The 19,796-nt window shown below is 42.9% G+C and overlaps 1 protein-coding gene across 1 annotated transcript; it reads right to left on the reverse strand.

The window, feature by feature from the left end:
* Window positions 1–243: 243 nt before the first annotated feature.
* Window positions 244–8,003, reverse strand: LOC119321665 (disease resistance protein RGA5-like). Its single transcript, XM_037595249.1, has 2 exons — window positions 7,162–8,003; window positions 244–2,245 (listed from the first exon to the last, which is right to left on the reverse strand). The coding sequence occupies exons 1-2, from the start codon at window positions 8,001–8,003 to the stop codon at window positions 244–246; spliced, it is 2,844 nt and encodes a 947-aa protein (XP_037451146.1).
* Between the last annotated feature and the right edge of the window lie 11,793 nt (window positions 8,004–19,796).

The following is a 19,796-nucleotide window of genomic DNA, read 5'->3' on the forward strand; positions in this document are numbered from 1 at the left end:
GAGTGGTAGCAACATCAGCAGTAACAACAATGCTCACATGCTACTAAGTAGTGCTTGCTGTCAAACAGAATCAGATGACGAAACTTGTGTACAAACGCCTTGTCTCCTCAAAGAGACATGGGAGCTGAGAGTGCATTACTCCCTTGCCCGCATCTCATGGATGGTCTTTTTAGCTTGAGCTTGTAGCCTTGTACAGGGAAGGAAACATGAACATATGATGAGCCAACAGATTTAAGAGGAAGATCATAGAGTACGTAAAATCTTGGGATTTAATAGTACCTCAATGCGGCTAGTGCCGATTTTCTGAAAGATCAGAGTAGGGCGGTTGGGATGTGTGACGGCTGCTCTTTCCATGGCAGCCTGTGCAGCTGCAAGCGTGCTATCATCCCAGGCATATATTGAAAATTTGAGAGTAATGAGGGAGGGGAGGTTTCCCATTCCGAAATCCAAAGAATCACCGCTGGCAGTGTGAGATTCAGACTGTTTGTTGAACTGAATTCCAGTTTCGAGTTTTTCTAGCTTAGGCATGGATCCAGCTTCAAACACCATCCAACCACAAGCTCCCAAGGAAAACTTCCTCAAGCATCGGAACCCAACGTTATGGCTAACTGTTAAGCTTATATCGCTGCCCTTCTCCATTCCAGTCACTTCAAGAATGAGCAACGCCGGTAAGGTTCCAAGGATGCACAAATCTTCCTGCCCGAATTCATACACTTGTAAGCGCAACAGCTGGAGATTTACAAGGGAACTCACCCACTTGGGAACCTGCTGCATGTGTGAGTTGGTCATGACTAATTCCTGGAGGCAACACGGAACAAGGAACGAAGGTCCTTGTCTTAAGAAGGTAGTTGCATTACTAAGAGTTAAAGAAGACATCATATGACCACCTAATTTGCGAAGAGAAGAAGCAATAGCTTCATTGTATTCCATTACGACATTTTCGTGTGAAGGGATGGAATCACCTCCAAAATCAAGGGCTAGCACCCTCACGTTCTGTAGCTGCCCAAGTTCTCGACAGAATTTAAATGGCTGCCGATAGACATTGACCTCTTCCAACTTCTCCAATGCTTGCAGATTCTCAATTCCATTAGGAATCTTAACACTACTGTCATGAAGCAGATACACCAATCTTCTGAGATTCACAATAGTGGCTGGTAATTCTTGTACGTTGGTACCTCTTATGTCCAGCATCTCTAAGCATTTTAGATGGCCGATTTCTTCTGGGAGCTCACTTATTCCCGTCCATCCCAGGTTCAGGTGCCTTAACTGAAACAACCTCCCAATATTTATAAGATGGCTGTTTACCACTTGGTGGCAAAACTCAAGGTCCACAACACGCAAATGCCCAAACTTACCGAGAGGAGGGATTTCCATGGAATACCCAGACACATTGAGTGAACGGACATGAGACAATAGCATGTCTATCTTTCTTATAGAATTTCCGTCCTCGTCGACTTGGAGAGAGAGACGGCGAACTTTGCTTTGTGTCCCACGAGCTATATACTGCATACTGACTTGAGTGACAAAGTTCTCTTCAATGGACTTCGATACGATGAAATCAAGAATTATGTCATGAACCCGACAACTCTCCACCTCACCATATTCATTAATCGATGCAACTTGGATTAAACTCCTATTGAGGAGCTCATTAAAACACCTCTCGCCTAACCGCTGTGCTGTATATCTGCCATCTCTATGAATGAATCCCTCAGCAATCCATCTCCATATCAAGGCTTCCTTCTCAATAATAGAATCTTCCGGGAATATACTCAGATACAAGAGACAAGTTTTTAGATCAGGAGGAAGATCAAAGTAGCTAAGTGACAGTATCTTTATCATTGCTTCGACGCTACGATTCCTTTCAAGTGCACGACCAATTGAATCTTTCACTTTATTCCACATACATTCTGTTCTTTCTATTGTAGCCAATAACCCAGATATGGCAATTATTGCCAGAGGTAAGCCTGCACATTTTCTCAAAATTGCATCGGAAACTTTTTGAAGTTGTGAAGGGCAATCTTCATTAGAATTGAACAGTCTTATATGAAATAGTTGCCTTGAATGCACCATTTCAAGAGGCCTCATATTATAAATAGAGCCACTACATGATGATTGACATGACTCGGCGACATCATTCATACGAGTAGTGGTGATTACTATACTCCCAGAACTGGTCATGGGGAATGCACACTTAATAACATCCCATGTATCCACGTCCCATATATCGTCAACAACAACAAAATACCTGCACATGCATTTATGAGTGTGGCTTTAATATAGATCATAACATAAGAGCATGGTGAATAATATAGCCAGCAGCTGGCTATATAAGATTGTCATGTCATTAAGAGCTAGCAATATCATCCATTCATACAATAGGATTGGCTATAAGGTTGGCTCTTAGGCTAGTGATATTTTTCACATTCTCTCTTTCTCTCTCCTCTCAATTACCCATTTTACCTAGGAGCACGTGTAGAGGTTGGCTCTAGCATTAGAGCCCACTCCCTTCCTTTTTGCTTGTCTCTCTCCTCCACATAGATAAAAATACCATGTAAGCGGGTTTATAGCCTACTATTGTACTTGCTCTAAAAAGTACCTCCACATGCATTTATGAGTGTGGCTTTAATATAGATCATACATTATGACATTTTCCAATTGATAGCTTACAGATGCTGACATAAATCGTGTGCGCGGGATTTGATTTTGTGCCCCCAAGCTTTCTTACACCCTTTTATTTACGACAGGGGTGATATTATTTTCTCGGCTTGTAGGCAATTGTTCTCCTGTAGAGATGCTCTTGAAACGGAGTTGTGTGTATGCATGGAGGGTTTTTCCTTTTCCTTGCAGAGAAGTGATATTCCAGTCGCCGTGGAGATGGACTCAATTATGACAGTCAAGATGGTTCAAGCTAAAGAAGTTGATAGATCAATTTATTCGTTGCTATTTACAGAAATTAGACATCTTTTGAGTATCCGTGATTCTTCTGTTACTCATATTTCTCGTTTCCAAAATAGAGTTAGTGACTGTTTAGCAAAATTTGCTCGTATGGAAGGAAGAACCATCACTTGGATTGGTTCCGGACCCGAGGAAGTTGTCAAGCTAGCTGCTGATGATTGTAAACCTATTCTAAGTTGAGTAACACAAGTTTTCACCCGCAAAAAGAGAAAAACACGAGCAAGGTAAATAGTTTAAATATAAAGTATAGCACGAAATAAATATGAAGTATCATGTCAAGAATCAGTCATATCTACACAAATAGTGTTGGGAGGGTGCATGTAACAAACCAAGAGTCTAGGCGTGGCTCTAAGGGCATCTCCAACGCCGGTCCTCAAACCGGCCGCATGCGTCCGGAACGCGCTGTCCGGATCACATAAGCCATCCAACACGGGTCTATATGGATCCGCACGGCGGTCCAGACGTGTTTTTTCCTGCAAACAGAAGACAAACGTGGGGGACTTTGTGGGTGTCCGGACCGCTACCACGCCCGCTTCCGACTGCCTTGGCCCACCCAAACCCCCTCTCTCGCCCCAGCGTGCTTCCCGTCCAAAACAATCAATGCCGCTCCAGAGCGTCAGTGTTGCATTCATACCCGGCCAGAGCGGACGTGACCTCTCACTAGCGCCACCATTGAAGCAGCACGCCGGCCGATAGACTGCCGCCATGACGCTTCCCGGTGCACGTGACTGCTCCGCGTTCAAACGACATGACGGTCGGCTGGCCATCCGTCTGCCGCCCACATTAATGAGATCCAGTTGATGAGGCGGCTACTCTGGCGCCACCCACCCGTCCCTCTGCCACCCACCATTGCTATATAAATTGCAGCCCCGGCAATTGCCGCTGTCATTCGCCTCTGATCCATTTCTCTTCTTCGCACCACTCCCACTATGAAATCCTCGCGCCCCAAAGCTCTCTACGACGGGCTGACGCTGGAGTAGAAGAAGGAGATTGACACCATTGTTACCGGCTGGCAGGTCGGCAGGCAGCCGAAGGACGAAGACGTCCCAATGGAGGACACGACCGACGACAAGTCGGCGCCACCTTCTCATTCTGCATCACCCTTGCCAGTGCATTGCACCATGACCATCGGCGAGGCCCATGCCGGCCCATTACATGGACATGGTGCCGGAGGAATGTGAGGAGCACTTTCGAGAGGCGTAGGCTAATGCCGCCTACAATCACCAGCTCCTCCAGGAGCACCAGTAGGCAGAGGAGCAGATTGCTGCCAGCAGGACCAGGACGCCGGAAGCAGACCTGGTCGAGCAGGCGAGCTTCTCAAGTCCTACCGCTCCGCCTGTGAGATCTGCCTCGCCTCCTGGCGGTACTGCTAGCGTCAGGCAGAACTAGAGGCCGCCTACAAGGAGTTCGACGAGGCGACGGACGAGGTGTGGGGCAAGACCGGCGGCCAAGAGGACATCGCCGCCACCGTCGAGGCCGCACCTCGCCGCCACGACCACGCAGTCGGAACATCTGCGAGCGCCACAACCAGTGAGGAAGAGTAGTGCACGATAGGTCGCCGCCATTCGGGTCCCAAGAAGGCCACCGCCCTCCGCTCCCGCTGAAACCAAGCTTGGTGGGCTGAGCATATCATCGGCCTAGTGGTCTCTTGGCGGTGACGTGGAGGGGGAAAACTTCAGTTCCCAAGGCTCCGGAGACAGAGGTTACGGAGGTGGAGCTGGAGAGCACTAAGGCGGGACTGGAGAAATTGAAGCTTTAGTTGTCGGGGCTCATGGACAGACATGGGGACCGGGTGTTGGTGATCATATCGAGTGCCCGGACATTTTGGCATGACTTTTCATATATGTAATTGATCGATGCTTAGGGTTGACTTCTAGTATGATGAGGCTCCCTGTGTGATAGATTGGTGTTCTTGATGGAAGAATCCCGACTATTGTTTGGGGGTTGCTTCTCTTTCTTCTCCGTGTGTTATGTCGACCTTCGTAATGCACTCAGCCAAACTATCAGTGAGGGAGTGTCCACCATATACACCACCACTTCAGAGATGAGAGGATTTCAAGGGAGATTCGACAGACCGAAAGCCAACCCATGCTGAATAGTGGCATTTTTTAGTCCATTTTGAATCTTTCAGTTATGAACACAGCAAATGGATGACGAGATAGGATCCCTGAGTGCAATTAATGTACCGATGAGGGGGCCATGTGCGACAATCCTCACTAGGAAAACGGTAGGTGTTTCTCCCTCACGCTTAAAGAGGCCTTCGAATATTATACGGTATATAAATTTAGCGGCACGTATTTCTTCTTAATTAAGAATGGCTTAAGATTTTGTTGTTTAACGTGTAATTTCTGTTCTTTATAATTCTACTAGTGCATCCCCTGCTATGCAAGACATTATGTCCTAGCGAAGTTCAAGATCGATGACATGGACAAGGTGGATAGGAGGACAACTCACCTGAAGAAAAACATGGTTTAATTTTTGAGGTTACGATCTACAATGAAGTAGGTTGCACATATTTTGAGTGTGCAAATTGGAGAGGACTATGCAAGGCTTCCGAATTTAAGGAGGGTATGAGAATAACCTTCTATATTGGCATCGCTCCTCAATATGATCCAATCATCTGTCCACAATGTGATAAAGACATTTGGGTGGATCTGGACATGATTTTAATTCTACCTCCGTGTGAGTTTGGTTAAACAAATTTGTTAAGTAATCTATATTTATTATTTTAAAAAAGTTGTTATTCACCCCTAACTTAACTTGTTTATGTATAATTGACAGCTTATTTTCTATCTTCAAGAAATACACGGAATATAGTAGACGAGACCTATTACACTACTGGCTTAGATCTAACTTGGGAGGAGAAGAATTATCTTGTCTTCTTTGTTAATGATGTACTGCCGTTTAAGAGCCTTTATGGAGCTGGCTGAAATACTAGACGATACATGCCACTAGTCCACAAGTTGAGCGATGCTAACATTCATAGAAAAATCATGATAAGATTTTTTTACTATTGTGTCACGACTCCATTTTTTCATACAATCTTCTATTGTGTTACTATTATGTTCTTCAACAGAAGCTCCCAAATGTTGTTTTGCCTACGTTGATGGATGTGGAAGGTGAGATGACAATTATTTGCCCTTTGAAGACTAGTTTCAAATATAGATACTCGGCTGAATGCCAACCAAATGGATGCCTCAAATTGAAGGATGGAGGCAAATAGTGAATGAGCGCATGCCACAAACTGGAGACCGGTGGATCCCTGTGCTCCATCATGGAGATGGAGGTTTTTTTTCTATTTTATTATATTTTCCCTAAAAGAGAGGAGTAGGTCCTAGTACTTGTCATGATCTAGGGTTATGACTACTATGTGCTTGGAAGTTATTTACCTAGGATGATAACAATTAGCTGGTGGTTAACTTATGATGATGATGATGAGACACTGTTATATCACTACAATGGTGATGAGACATCGTTATATCATTATGATAATGATGAGACATTATTATCACTAAAAGAGAGGTATAGGTCCTAGTACCATCTATCGTGTTATGACTAATATGTGCTAATGGTTAATTAACATATGATGATGATGATGAGACATTATTATATCACTATGATGATAATGAAGAAACATTGTTGTATCATATACTTCCAATTGTGTATGTGTATGTTGGACTGTATAAAAACTTGTATAACTGTTGTTAAATACTGCATAATAAGGAAAAAATACACATAGTTAGTAGTGGCACGGGGTCCAGTCCCGCGCTACAGCTAATTAGTAGTAGTGCGGGGTGCAACCCGCACTACTACTAAGATATGTAGTAGTAGCGCAGGGTCGTACCTCGTGCTACTACTATATAGTTAGTTGTATAGTGCGTTAGTAGTAGCGTGGGGCTCCGTGCTACTGCTAGGCCTTTACCACGCACCACTACTAGACTTATCTCTAGTAGTGATGTGGGAAGAAGAAAAGAATGCATGGTCCCTTAGGGTAGTTTGTTGATTTGTATACACTTGTACTTTATCTCATTTTAGAGATAAACATGGTCATATTTGACCATTATGTTTTCTAACATCTTAGAAAGTATATGATAAAATACATAGGTAACGGACATTTTTATGATAAAATTATGGGTGTGGTTTACCTTACACATCTAAACAAGTTTATCATGCATCCAATAATGACAAGCGTGAATTGAAACAAACCTTTTGTTTGCAAGGACATAGATGATTTTGTTGATGAGTTGTTGTATGCTTCCTGCTTTTGTGTTAGCATAATCTTGGCCACTAACTTCACTAAGAATAGTCCTCAAGAGATTCATCATGTTTGGATTTCGCGACACCGATAAGAAGGCCCCACACTCGAATTTCCCTTTGAGATCTTCATACACTTGGTTTGCAAGAGTTGTCTTGCCCATTCCTCCACAACCAACGATAGAGACCAACTTTAGTTGTTGTTTTTCTGAAACACATCCATCCTGTTCAGTCAATAGTTTGATTATCTCAAGCTTGGGTTTATCAATTCCGACGAGTTTTGAGGCTTGCTCGAAGATAGAAAGAGCTCGAGGGTCAACAACTGCGTTTCTAGTGTTGGAGGATGCCTCGTGTTGTTTGAAGAAGATGTCTCGAGACTTGTATCTTTCATTCCGATCACCAACCTCAGTGATTTGCTTCTTCAATTCTTGGATCTCGCTTCTGATCCGATGTTGAGCCTTCATCTTCCCTAGCGAGCTCTTGATCTTGTCCATAAAACCAGCAGGCTTAGTGTCTTTGTCATCAACATGTTTCATGAAGTCATCGATGGTATCCTCCATGTCGTAGGACAGCTCGCGCACCTCATTCATCCAAACTTTATCCTGCACATCGGGTTCCTCCTCCTCTGACATCTTCAGGAGGAAAGCATCCATGGCAGCGAGTTCATGGGTCAGTGACTTGATCTCCTTTCGCACACTCTTGAACCGCATGTACTCATCACCCAACAGGGCGGACAACTTCCCGAGGATGGGTCTCAGGGCTCCTGTCGCCGCACTCACCAGAGCCCCCTCCATGGTCCGCTGTGGTGGTCCTAGCCAGCTTAGTGCTCACAAAGCTATTATTGTGTGGATGATCGGTTGCAGTAGCAGTGTATGTCGAATGGGTGCTCCCAACCTCAGCCTTATACTTGCACATCCAACCAGGTTTTCATCGCCGTTCCAATTATATTACTATCCCCGCCTGCTTAATACTTCCAAGACTGCCATTTTTAAATAGCATACGTTGTATTTTTCTGTTCATATGGTAGAACGAGTCGCTCAATTCTTGGCTAGTAGAATAAGATAGGGCGTGTGAGCTACTTGGCACTGCAGATTGAAACCCTTGTTATTGACAAAAGGAAGAAGCCAGCAGTAGTTGCTTGGTTATTCTCAGCTGTTGGGTGCATCGTTGACATCGAAAGATATATTAGAAGTAGAGTTCCCCATGTATGTGGTCGTACCGTTTGTAAATCTTAGACTGATTCGCACGCTGTCATTAGCTATATATATATTCGGTTGCTATCATACAATGTAGAGTAGTTTTCTGTGTTGTTCATGCAGAAGTACAAAATGATATCCTCGCCCGCTGCATCAGGCATCCTAGATGTGTTAAAGTTCTCCTCTTGTTTTCTACGCAAGAAGGCGAGGTGTTTCATGGACAAACTCCTTGTGCATCTCCGCCGAACGAGTCATGCATGCAGAATTGGTTTGTTGAGTCAATAAAAGTTTTGTGTTTAACCAGCTGCCACATAACTACTCCCTCCGTTCCTAAATATTTGTCTTTCTAGACATTTCAAATGACTACCACATATGGATGTATGTAGACATATTTTAGAGTGTAGATTCACTCGTTTTGCTCCGTATGTAGTCACTTGTTAAAATATCTAGAAAGACAAATATTTAGGAACGAAGGGAGTATATACGTAAACCAACTTCAGTTTTGCGGTGACTCGAACACAAGACCATTTTAAATTAGGTACTGCATAAGTACTATTCCTACCTTAGTTTGTAGGTATGCTTTAGTTTTTATTTGACCCGAATTTCCTTCTTATATTGAATAAAATGTTCTGGCTGATATGAGACTATATTTTCCCTGCGCGACCTAGATATATATGCATCTATATGTTATGTACAGATCAGAATTACTATGCATGCTATTTCGAGAAGAAAACTTCGTTCGCTTAGGGCATCCCAATGCGGACCCCTAAAACAAACAATGTATTTGTCCGCGGACAATGATATGGGAGCCGGTCATCCAACCTTCCCAAATACATTATTTCAAACGACATTTGAACAAAAAAGACGAATTTCATGCGAACATGATGAAATTCACTTAAGTTCGCACATAATTTATATAATACGAATGATATTCCATTTGTTCAACAAAAACGTAAACTAGTTTATAGCGGACAAGGACCTCGTGCGTGTGGCCGGCTTGCCCAATGGTACCACCATCTTCGTTGTCGTAGAGTGGTCCTTCCAGCGGTGGGAGGGCGGGCAAGCCGCCGCCTGGCGCTTGCAAAGGAGTCGCTCCACCTCCTCGAGCACCGTGTGGAGGGCCTACATGGCCGACTCCAACCCTGGTCGGGAAGCCTTGCCCTTGCCCCTCTCGGCAATGACGGCAATGTTGGTCTCGCTTTTGAGAGACCACTCCTTGTCAATCTTGGCAAGCTCCTGTCGAGATGGCGTAGCTGCCGCGGGGCCCTCTCCTTGGTGGTCACGACCGGTTGCAGGTCTAAGCCTCTGTGATGTCGGAGTCCACGTTGACCCAGGCTGGCACCTCGTTGAACTTGGCGAACACCAAGCGGTGTGCCGCGTTGCGCCCCTCTGAAAGATCGTGGATGTCGCCTAGAGGGGGGTGAATAGGCGCTTTTAAAATAAATACGGTTTAGGCTTGAACAAATGCGGAATAAACCTAGTGGTTAATTTGTCAAGCACAAAACCTGCAACAACTAGGCTCACCTATGTGCACCAACAACTTATGCTAAGCAAGATAAACAACTAAGTGATAGCAAGATATATGACAAGAAACAATATGGCTATCACAAAGTAAAGTGCATAAGTAAAGGGCTCAGGTAAGAGATAACCGAGGCACGCGGAGACGACGATGTATCCCGAAGTTCACACCCTTGCAGATGCTAATCTCCGTTTGGAGCGGTGTGGAGGCACAATGCTCCCCAAGAAGCCACTAGGGCCACCATAATCTCCTCACGCCCTCGCACAATGCAAGATGCCGTGATTCCACTAAGGGACCCTTGAGGGCGGTCACCGAACCCGTACAAATGGCGACCCTTGGGGGCGGTCACCGAACCCGTACACTTTGGCAACCCTTGGGGGCGGTCACCGGTACCCGTCAAATTGCTCGGGGCGATCTCCACAACCTAATTGGAGACCCCGACGCTTGCCCGGAGCTTTACACCACAATGATTGAGCTCCGAACACCACCAACCGTCTAGGGCGCCCAAGCACCCAAGAGGAACAAGCTCAAGGGCACCAAGCACCCAAGAGTAATAAGCTTCACAACTTGTAACTTCCACGTATCACCGTGGAGAACTCAAACCGATGCACCAAATGCAATGGCAAGGGCACACGGAGTGCCCAAGTCCTTCTCTCTCAAATCCCACCGAAGCAACTAATGCTAGGGAAGAAAATGAGAGAAAGAACAAGAAGGAGAACACCAAGAACTCCAAGATCTATATCCAAGGGGTTCCCCTCACATAGAGGAGAAAGTGATTGGTGGAAATGTGGATCTAGATCTCCTCTCTCTTTTCCCTCAAAAACTAGCAAGAATCCATGGAGGGATTGAGAGTTAGCAAGCTCGAAGAAGGTCAACAATGGGGAAGAACACGAGCTCAAAAAGATTGGTCTCAATGGGGAAGAAGACCCCCTTTTATAGGTGGGGAGAAATCCAACCGTTATCCCCTCACTCAGCCCGCACGACGCGGTACTACCGCACGGAGCTGCGGTACTACCGCGGCTGGCTGCGGTACTACCGCTGCAGGTTGCGGTACTACCGCAAGTGCAGCACTGGCCAGATGAAAGGCCTGTAGCACAGGGCAACGGACGGTAGAACCGCCGGAGCGGTACTACCGCGCGCCCCTACGGTACTACCGTAAGGCAGGCAACACTAGGCACAGAGAAGGCACGGAAGTAAAAAATTACTTCGGTACCTACTTCCGCTGAGGGAGGACCTGCGCAAAAATCCGGCACGGTACTACCGCACACGAAGAGCGGTACTACCGCGTAGGGCACAGATGTAAAAAATTACATCCGCCCCTACTTCCGCTCATGCTGCTAAGCCTGGCCAGAGCCCACGGTACTACCGCGTCCGCGGCGCGGTACTACCGCATAGGGCGCGGATGTAAAAAAATTACATCTGCCCCTACTATCGCTCGAGCAGCTGCGCCTGGCCTGAGGCCACGGTACTACCGCGCCCGCGGCGTGGTACTACCGCACAGGGCGCGGATGTAAAAAATTACATCCGCCCCTACTACCGCTCGAGCAGTTGTGCCTGGCCTGAGGCCACGGTACTGCCGCTCCCACAGAGCGGTACTACCGCAAGGGCCTGTGGTACTACCGCTCGGGAGAGCAGTACTACCGCATGCCCCATATCAGCAACACTAGGAGTCCTTCATTTTGCAGAGAAGACAACAGGAGGAAACAATAAAACCAGAACTGCCATAACTTCTGTAAATGAGCTCCGAATTGAGCAAACTCAAGCATGTTGGATACAAGACAACGAGTAGCATCAAAACAGAGAAGAAAAATCAAGCATGTTGGTTATAGTAAGAAGAGGCAGGGGAGGTATGCCTAACAAAAGGAGGAGAGAAACCTCCAACAGAGAAGAACCGGCATACCCTCCAACATCGAAAACATCATAGAAGATGCAAGCAAACTCCGTTTTCGATGAACTCGAGCTTGTCATAAAAATGACCATAAGCTCCAAAACTCGCAAGGAGAAGAGCCAAACAAGAACCAATAAAGATGATGCAAGGATGCAATGGTTTGAGCTCTCTACGAACGATACGATCAAGCAACTCATCGAGAGCCCCCCTTGATAGTACGGCAATCGATCCTATAACCCGGTCTCCCACAACTACCATGAGACCGGTAAAATAGAAAACCTATCAAAGGCAAACCTTTGCCTTGCACAAAGTCCACTTGAGCTAGATGACGACGATCTTGATTCCCTCAAGTTGGACCACCTTTCTTGATTGTGTTGGCTCGATGAAGACTAGATGATTGCTCCCCCATAGTCCACTACGGGTGAGCCACTCTTCAGCTCATCTTCACAAGTCCATTGTCACCACAATGGACGGCAAGCTTCAAGCACTTGATCTCATCGTGATGCATCACTTGAACTTGCACACCGCATCCTAACCCCACAAAGAACTCTCACGAAGACCATGGGTTAATACACAAAGCATAATTGACAATGCTTACCATACCATGGGATCACTTGATCCCTCTCGGTACATCTTCTACGTTTTGTGTGTTGATCAACTTGATTCACTCTTTGACTTAGTCTTGATCAACCTCTCACAAGACCAAACTTTTAGGTAATTCCTTGAATAGCACCTTGGTCGACACAAACTCTCCTTGAAACCAACACATGTACTCCAAGAAGAGCCTATGGACAAAACCTTCAAATATAACTCAAGGCAACCATTAGTCCATAGAGATTGTATCAATTACCAAAACCAAACATGGGGGCACCGCATGTTCTTTCACCCTCCTACCACGTCGCCTGCCTGGCCGCTCTCTCCTCCTGTGTGACGATGCTTCGCGAGGACAAGGAGCCGCCCACCACCGAGTTAGTGGAGGAGGCGCTCTTGCACCTTCGTGGTCGCCGTCGGCACCAACTCCTTCACAGCCTTACCGCACCAGTCGCAACGCAGTGGCGACGCCGGCGTGTTGATACTGTTCTACCGGCTATGCAGTGGTGACGCCAGTTCCTCCTTCACGCGTGTCTGATTTGGACGCTGTGGTTGTGGGGGCTGACGACGGCTCTCCCTTCACGCGACGGGTCCTTCAAATTTTCATCAAGCATTTGAAAAATGTTAATCAAGTATTTGAGAAGGGTTAATCAAGCATCCAAAAAATGTTTCTCATGTATACGGATAACGTATACACCAAATATACAATGTGTATGAAAATGTTGATAATATATTTTAAAAATATTAATCAAGCATTTGAAGAAAATATTAATCAAGTAATTGAAAAATATTAATCAAGCATTGTTAAAAAGGTGTATAGAAAATATGTTTCTCATGTACGCAAATAATGTGTGAAACCGCCGCAGATGAAGAATACTGGTCCTACGGGGCCTTAGCACGACGACTTCCCGACTGTCTACTACAACAAGTTGTACCCGACTCCGGCGATGGAGGGGCGAGGACGGCGGCGCGCCTTCGGCTCGCTTCAGTGCTGGTAGTTGTCGCTAGGTGGTCTACGGATCTGGATGTAATTTCTATTATTTCTGGTATTCATTGTACTGCCATGATTGAAGATGAACAGATTGGAAATTTTCTCGCAAAAAAATAATGTGTGAAAAATACACAAGGTATACTAACGAATGCAAGTTAGTGGAGGAGGTGCCCCGGGGATAGGGATAGCCAGTTTTAGAGGGGATGCCACTTGTTTGGTTTGTGAGCGAAGATGGCTAAGGATAACCAGATACCTGGGAATATTCCATCAAAAACTGGTTGAGGGGAGCCGCAAAATTATGGCGGATGGTGGCAACCACCCACGCGCGATGCCCCCCGAGCCAGCGAAACATTTTCTTTTCTACTCTCACCCCTCCCGAACAGAACACGCAGTGACCGCGGCTGCGATTTGGATCGGCGGCAACGCATTTGAGGTGTACGGCGGCGGCACAGCAAGGTCCGACGGTGCGTGTGGAGTAGGCCGGACCATCGCGCTCGCCGGCCGCAGCTACTGCTGACCTGTATTGTCCTACATTTCCGCCTCCACGACCAGCAGGTAGCCACGGCCCTATGCGGACGACGAGGGACGTGGATTTTTAGAGCACATGCACCCAGGCCCTGCTATCCTAGCTCTCCAATATCGCTTTAAGATCCGTGCGACACAACTAAGTTTCTATACGAAATTTTCTTTTTTTTGCTTCTCCCACATAGAACATATCTTGAAGTTAAAACCTATGCAGGATGGCAAAGCTTTCTAACTAGAATCTAGGATAAATCTTTCAGATTTTTTTGTCCGACGTAAATACTAAAAATATGATTTTTTAATCAAACAAAATGTATTTTGTATATTTATGTTTGATGAAAAAATCTGTACGATTTATCCTAGATTCTACTCAGAAAGCTTTGTCACGCTGCATAGGTTTGAACTTCAAGATATATTCTATGTGGGAGAAACAAAAAAGAGAAATATATTTGCACGAATCTTAAAGCAAAAAATGAATGGCTAGATAGAGAGGGCATGGGTGCATATGCTCTAATATATATTTTCGGGACGACGAGGCAACTGCCTCCACATCTCGGGCGATCCCGAGTTCATGGACCATGTCGAGCAGTCGAGGCAATTGGCTGGAGATACCATTCTTCATACTAGTATACTAACATGGCAAGGTCGACTTTGAATTGGTCTGCTGATGTATAGCTTGTATATTTTTTTTGTCAAACATTTTTCTATAGTGTTGTTGACCATTCAGTGGTATATATGTTTTGTATAATTAGTTGATTTACAAAAAAAGAAAACTCAGATTACAAGATATCCATCTCCCATTCCCATCCTTCTTACCAAACATAAAATTGGCTACCCTTAACCACCTCTCAATTTGCAACCAAACAAGAGAACGAGGATATCCCCAACCACGTGGTTAGGTATATCCTTAGCCAAGCCAACCTTGCTCACGAACCAAACGCTCCCTTAGCGATTGCCGACAACATCACCTCCTTCATAGCCTTGCTGTCCCAGTCGCAGCGCGGCGCCGCCGCCGACTGGTTGATGCTGTTGTGCCGGCTATGTCGTGGCGACACTAGCTCCACCTTCATGCGGCGTCTGACTTGGACAGCAAGGTTTTTTTTTGACCATTTACAGTAGGGAAAAATCCCTACTGTGATCTTTTTCATTAGTATATTAGGGGTTAAAAGAGTTACAAGATGGCATGATCATGCTAGTTACAGTCAGTTAGTAAGGAGCATGATTACATAAAAAAATACCCCCTCCGTCCCAAATTACTCGTCGCAGAAATGGATGTATCTAAAATTAAAATACATCTAGATACATACATATCTGCGACAAGTAATTCGAGAAAGAGGGAGTATTACACTCTATCTAGCTAGCCAAGAAATCATGCCCTCCTTGAAACTGGGCCTAGCCCTAATCGTTGTGTCTTTGAAGTGTCTTGTGAAGTTGATCTTGCATTGTAGTAAGGAACATCTTGTGTCTTCAAATATTTCATCATTTCTCTGGTTCCAAATGGCCCAGTATCCTGTGATAAGAACTTCCATGAAGAAGACCCATTTATATCTACTTTTTGCATCCATGATCAGTATATTAATGTTTAAATCAGTGTTCCACCCCACACCAATACTCCACCAGAAACCCTGGCTAAAGGGGCAGCTGAAAAGAAGATGAGTTATGTCCTCCATTGTGTGGTCTCTGCATAATGCAAATGTGGTGGTATCAGGTGAGAAATGTTAATAAAGCATTTGCAAAAATGTTAATAAAGCATTTGCAAAAATGTTAATCAAAGTATTTATGAGTTAATCAAGCATTCGAAAAATTATTCTCATGTATACAAATAATGTATACATAAAATATACAATGTGTACGAAAATGTTGCCGAGGGTATGAAAAAATGTAGAACTTACACTAAATAAAAGTAGACATCAAAAACACATATATTTAAAAAAGTTAATTCTGCATTTAAAAAATGTTCCTGATGTATGCGAAAAATATACATTGTGTGTGAAAAATGTTTATTGCCTTTAAAAAATGTTCACCATGTATTTGAAAAATGTTGACCATGCATTCTAACAAGTGTTCAAAACTTCTATTTAAGAAAAAATAACATCGTGTATTCAAAAAATATTTAATGTGTGTCAACAAAATATTTCACGTCTACACTAGAAAAATTTACATTGTGTAATGATAAAAATTAGTCATGTGTTGAATAAAAAAGCTACCGCTGAAAACCAACATAGAAAGAAAGAAAACAAAGAAAAGCAACAAAAAACAAAGGAAAAAAGGAAAATATAAATTGAAGAGAAACAAATGCAAAAAAAAGAAAATAGTGAAAACCTACAAAGAAAAGCAAAATAAATCAAAAAAATCAAAATTTAAGCTAAGAAAACCATTGCAAAGAATGTAGACTGTGAAAAAGAATATCAAACAAAGAAAATTGATGAAAAAAACAAAAAAATCAAAGAAAAAAGCAAGGAAAAAAGTCAGGGAAAACCAAGGGAAAAATAGAACAAAAAGAAATGAAGAAACCAATGAAAACCGAGGAAGAAACGAAGAAAACTGACGAAAAACTGACAAAACCAAATAAAAACCTAAAAAACCTGGTGAATAAACAGAAAAAGAACAAAAAATTAGCAGAAATAACATCCTGATAAAACCGGAGCAGTCCACGGCTGAAGACAGCAACAGTGACAAGAAAAAAAGACAGAGTGACAATGACGACTGAATGACTGTAGCAAGCGAGCGTGAAAAATGGGCTGGCCCATAACTGCAGATACTTCAGGCGAGAACTTCTTCCATCTCGCTATAAGCAAGCAAGATATAGCTCTCGCGATAGCAAGTAACAAAGGAGCACTCCTTCGGGAGCCTCCCTAAGAGTCTGTTGGGGTGGGCGGTCGCTAGGCCAGGTGTCGCGCATTGGCAGCTTCCTTCGGATTTTTTTCGCACACGTTTTCGGCTTTTTAGATTTGTTATTTTTTGGCTTTTCGGTTTTTCACCGGTCTTCCTTAGCTTTTGGAAAAAATAATAAGTGAAAGCGTTTTTTGCAAAAGAAAAATACAATTTTTTTGCTTCCGCAAAAGACATGGATTTGCTTTATCAAGAGGCACAGATTTACTGCTTCGTGCCTTAAAACAAAAAAAAATGTGTTTTTTTACATCAACAAGAGGCACAAAATTGCATCTCTTCTGTGCATTCGCGAGAGACACGGCCGTGCCTCTCAGAAAACGTAAAAAAAAATCTTCCGCGAGAGGCATGTTTTGCTTCTGCGAGAAGCACGGCTGAGCCTCTCGAAAACGAAAAAAAACATTTTTTTTCTTCCGTGAGAGGTATGGGTTTGCTTTCGCAAGAGGCACGGATTTGCTTCCGTTAGAGGCACGGCCCGTGCCTCTCGTAAATGAAAAAAGCACATTTTTTTTTCCTTTAGAGACGCGGGTTTACTTCGTGCAGGCACATATTTGCTTCCGCGAGAGACACACTCATGCCTCTTTCGGAAAGATAAAAAAACGTGCTTCTGGTTTTGTTTTTCGTCTTGTTTTCTCGTCCAGTTTTTTTGTGAAAAACTAAAATTCGTCAAAACCTATCAACACGGGATCTATTTTTGAAGATGTTGACGCAAAAAATCCAACGGTGGAAACGCTTCAATAAAACATTTTGAAAAAATGAATCAATGAAAAAAAAAGAAAAACTCTTAGGTTGTGACAAGTTGCGCACTGCAGGGAGTGACCTTTGGAAAGAGTGATCCTTAATTACTGATTTCAACTATTGGCGCTTGCTTCCTCAAATTGCCATGCCATATCGTAGGAGTTGCGATTGAGCTGGCCCATTTCATGACTCGGATTTTCTTCCTGGTTTTCTAGTGATAATTCTGTACTTATTAGTTGTTTTTTAGATTTGGCTTGCCAAACAACATATATATATATATTTATTTATTTCAAGAAAACCAGACATCTTTTTAGGAATTATATTTTTTAGGAAAATATGTACATCCTTGAAAAATATTGTGAATATATTTAAAAATAATGAACATTTTTGAAAACATGAATATTTAATAAACCATACGTGAATATTTTAGAAATTATAATTTTGTTTTGAATATTTTTAAAAATATGTAACTTTTCGACAAAAATGTTATGATTGTTTTTGAAAAAGGTAACCATGAAAACTAAAGAGAAAAGAAAAAAAAGGAAAATTAAAACAGGAAAAGAAATAAGAGAAGCAGGCAACAGAAACTGAAAAAGAAAACCATTAAAAGCCGAACATGAATATTCTAGAAGGTTCACAAACCCGGCTGGTTGATGCTGATATACCGGCTATGCAGTGGCGACACTGACTCCTCCTTCATGTGGCGTCTCATTTGGACATGGGGTTGCACATGGGTTAGCGGCGAGTCCGTAAAAATGTTAATAAAGCATTTGAGAAATGTTAATCAAGTATTTTTGAAAGGTTGATAAAAAATTTGAAATAGTTTCTTATTTATATGAAAAATGTATACATCAATTATACAATGTGTATGAAAATGTTGCTGAGTAAACGGAAAAACATATAGGACATACATTAAATCAAAGTAGACATCAAAAACACAAATATATCAAAAAGTTAATTTTGTATTAAAAATGTTTCTGAAAAATATACATTTTCTTGAAAATTTTTATTACCATTAAAAAATATTCACCATGTAAGTGAACGATGTTGACCATATATTCAAAGAAGTGTTCAGAACTTCTACTTACAAAAAAAATGTGCATCGTGTATTAAAGAAAAAATCAACGTGTGCAACAAAAATATTTCACGAGTACACTAGGAAGTTTTACCTTCTATACTGAGAAAAGTAACCATGTGTTCAGTAAAAAAGCTACCATTGAAAACTGACAAAGAAAGAAACATAAACAAAGAAAACCACCGAAATGAAACAAAGAACAAAGAAGAAAAAAAGTAAAATAAATTAAAATATAAATAGAAGAAAAAGCAATGCCAAAAGAATAGAAATAATGAAAACCTACAAAAAGAAACGAAGAAATCTACTGTAAAGAAATTATAGAAGGAGAATCAAACAAATAAAATTGATGAAAAACAAGAAAGAAGCAGAAAAAACCAAAGAAAAACATAGAAAAAAAGTCACTGATAACCATGAAAGAAACAAAGGAAAAAGAAAGAAACAAAAAAACTCAATGAAAACTGAGCAAGAAATGAAGAAAACCAACGGAAAAACAAAACAGAAAAAAAACAAAAATTCAGTGAAGAAACAAAGGAAATCTTAAGAAAAAAAAGAAACAGAAAAGAACACCTAAGAAAACCTGATCAAACGCGGCAACAGTGACAAAAAGAATACAATGCGACTATGACGGCCGAACAAGTGTAGAAAGCGAGCTCAAACATGGGCCGGCTCTTAACTACGGATGCTACAGGCGAGAACTTCTTCCGTTCGCTATAAGCAAGATATAGCTCTCACGATAGCAGCACAATTGGCGCTGAGACCTCCTCGCTGGTGCCTTTAGCGCCCGATCGCTTTCCTGGCGCTCACGCGTGCCCCTAGTGGGCCGTGGCCCATTCGCTCGCTCGCCCGCCCCTGCTCGCTCGCTCGACCGCTGCGGCTCGCTCCTTTGATAGCCCTTTTTTTTTCCTTGCGAGCACTTGTCAAAAAAGCCTTGTTGTTTAAGAAAAAAGAAAAACAGAAAAACGTAAAATATAAAAAAAACATGTATTAAAAAATGGACATGAATTTTCATAAGAGTTCACAAAATTGGAAAAAAGTTCATCAAATTTGAAAAGGTTCATTAAATTTGAAAAAAAGTTCATCGAATTTGAAAACATGTTCATCAGCTTTGAAAAAAGTTCATCGGATTTGAAAAAAAGTTCATCGAATTTGTAAAAAAGTTCATTGAATTTGAAAAAAAG

The sequence above is a fragment of the Triticum dicoccoides genome, chromosome 6B (assembly GCF_002162155.2).
Source record: "Triticum dicoccoides isolate Atlit2015 ecotype Zavitan chromosome 6B, WEW_v2.0, whole genome shotgun sequence".
Taxonomy (NCBI): Eukaryota; Viridiplantae; Streptophyta; class Magnoliopsida; order Poales; family Poaceae; genus Triticum; species Triticum dicoccoides.

Bases quoted from the DNA above. Each gene is read 5' to 3' on its own strand.
- LOC119321665 (XM_037595249.1), bottom strand. From the start codon at position 8,003: ATGGAGGGGGCTCTGGTGAGTGCGGCGACAGGAGCCCTGAGACCCATC. The intron at 2,246-7,161 runs GTTTGTTTCAAT...ATGCATGTGCAG, and splicing joins TATGTCCTTGCAAACAAAAG to GTATTTTGTTGTTGTTGACG.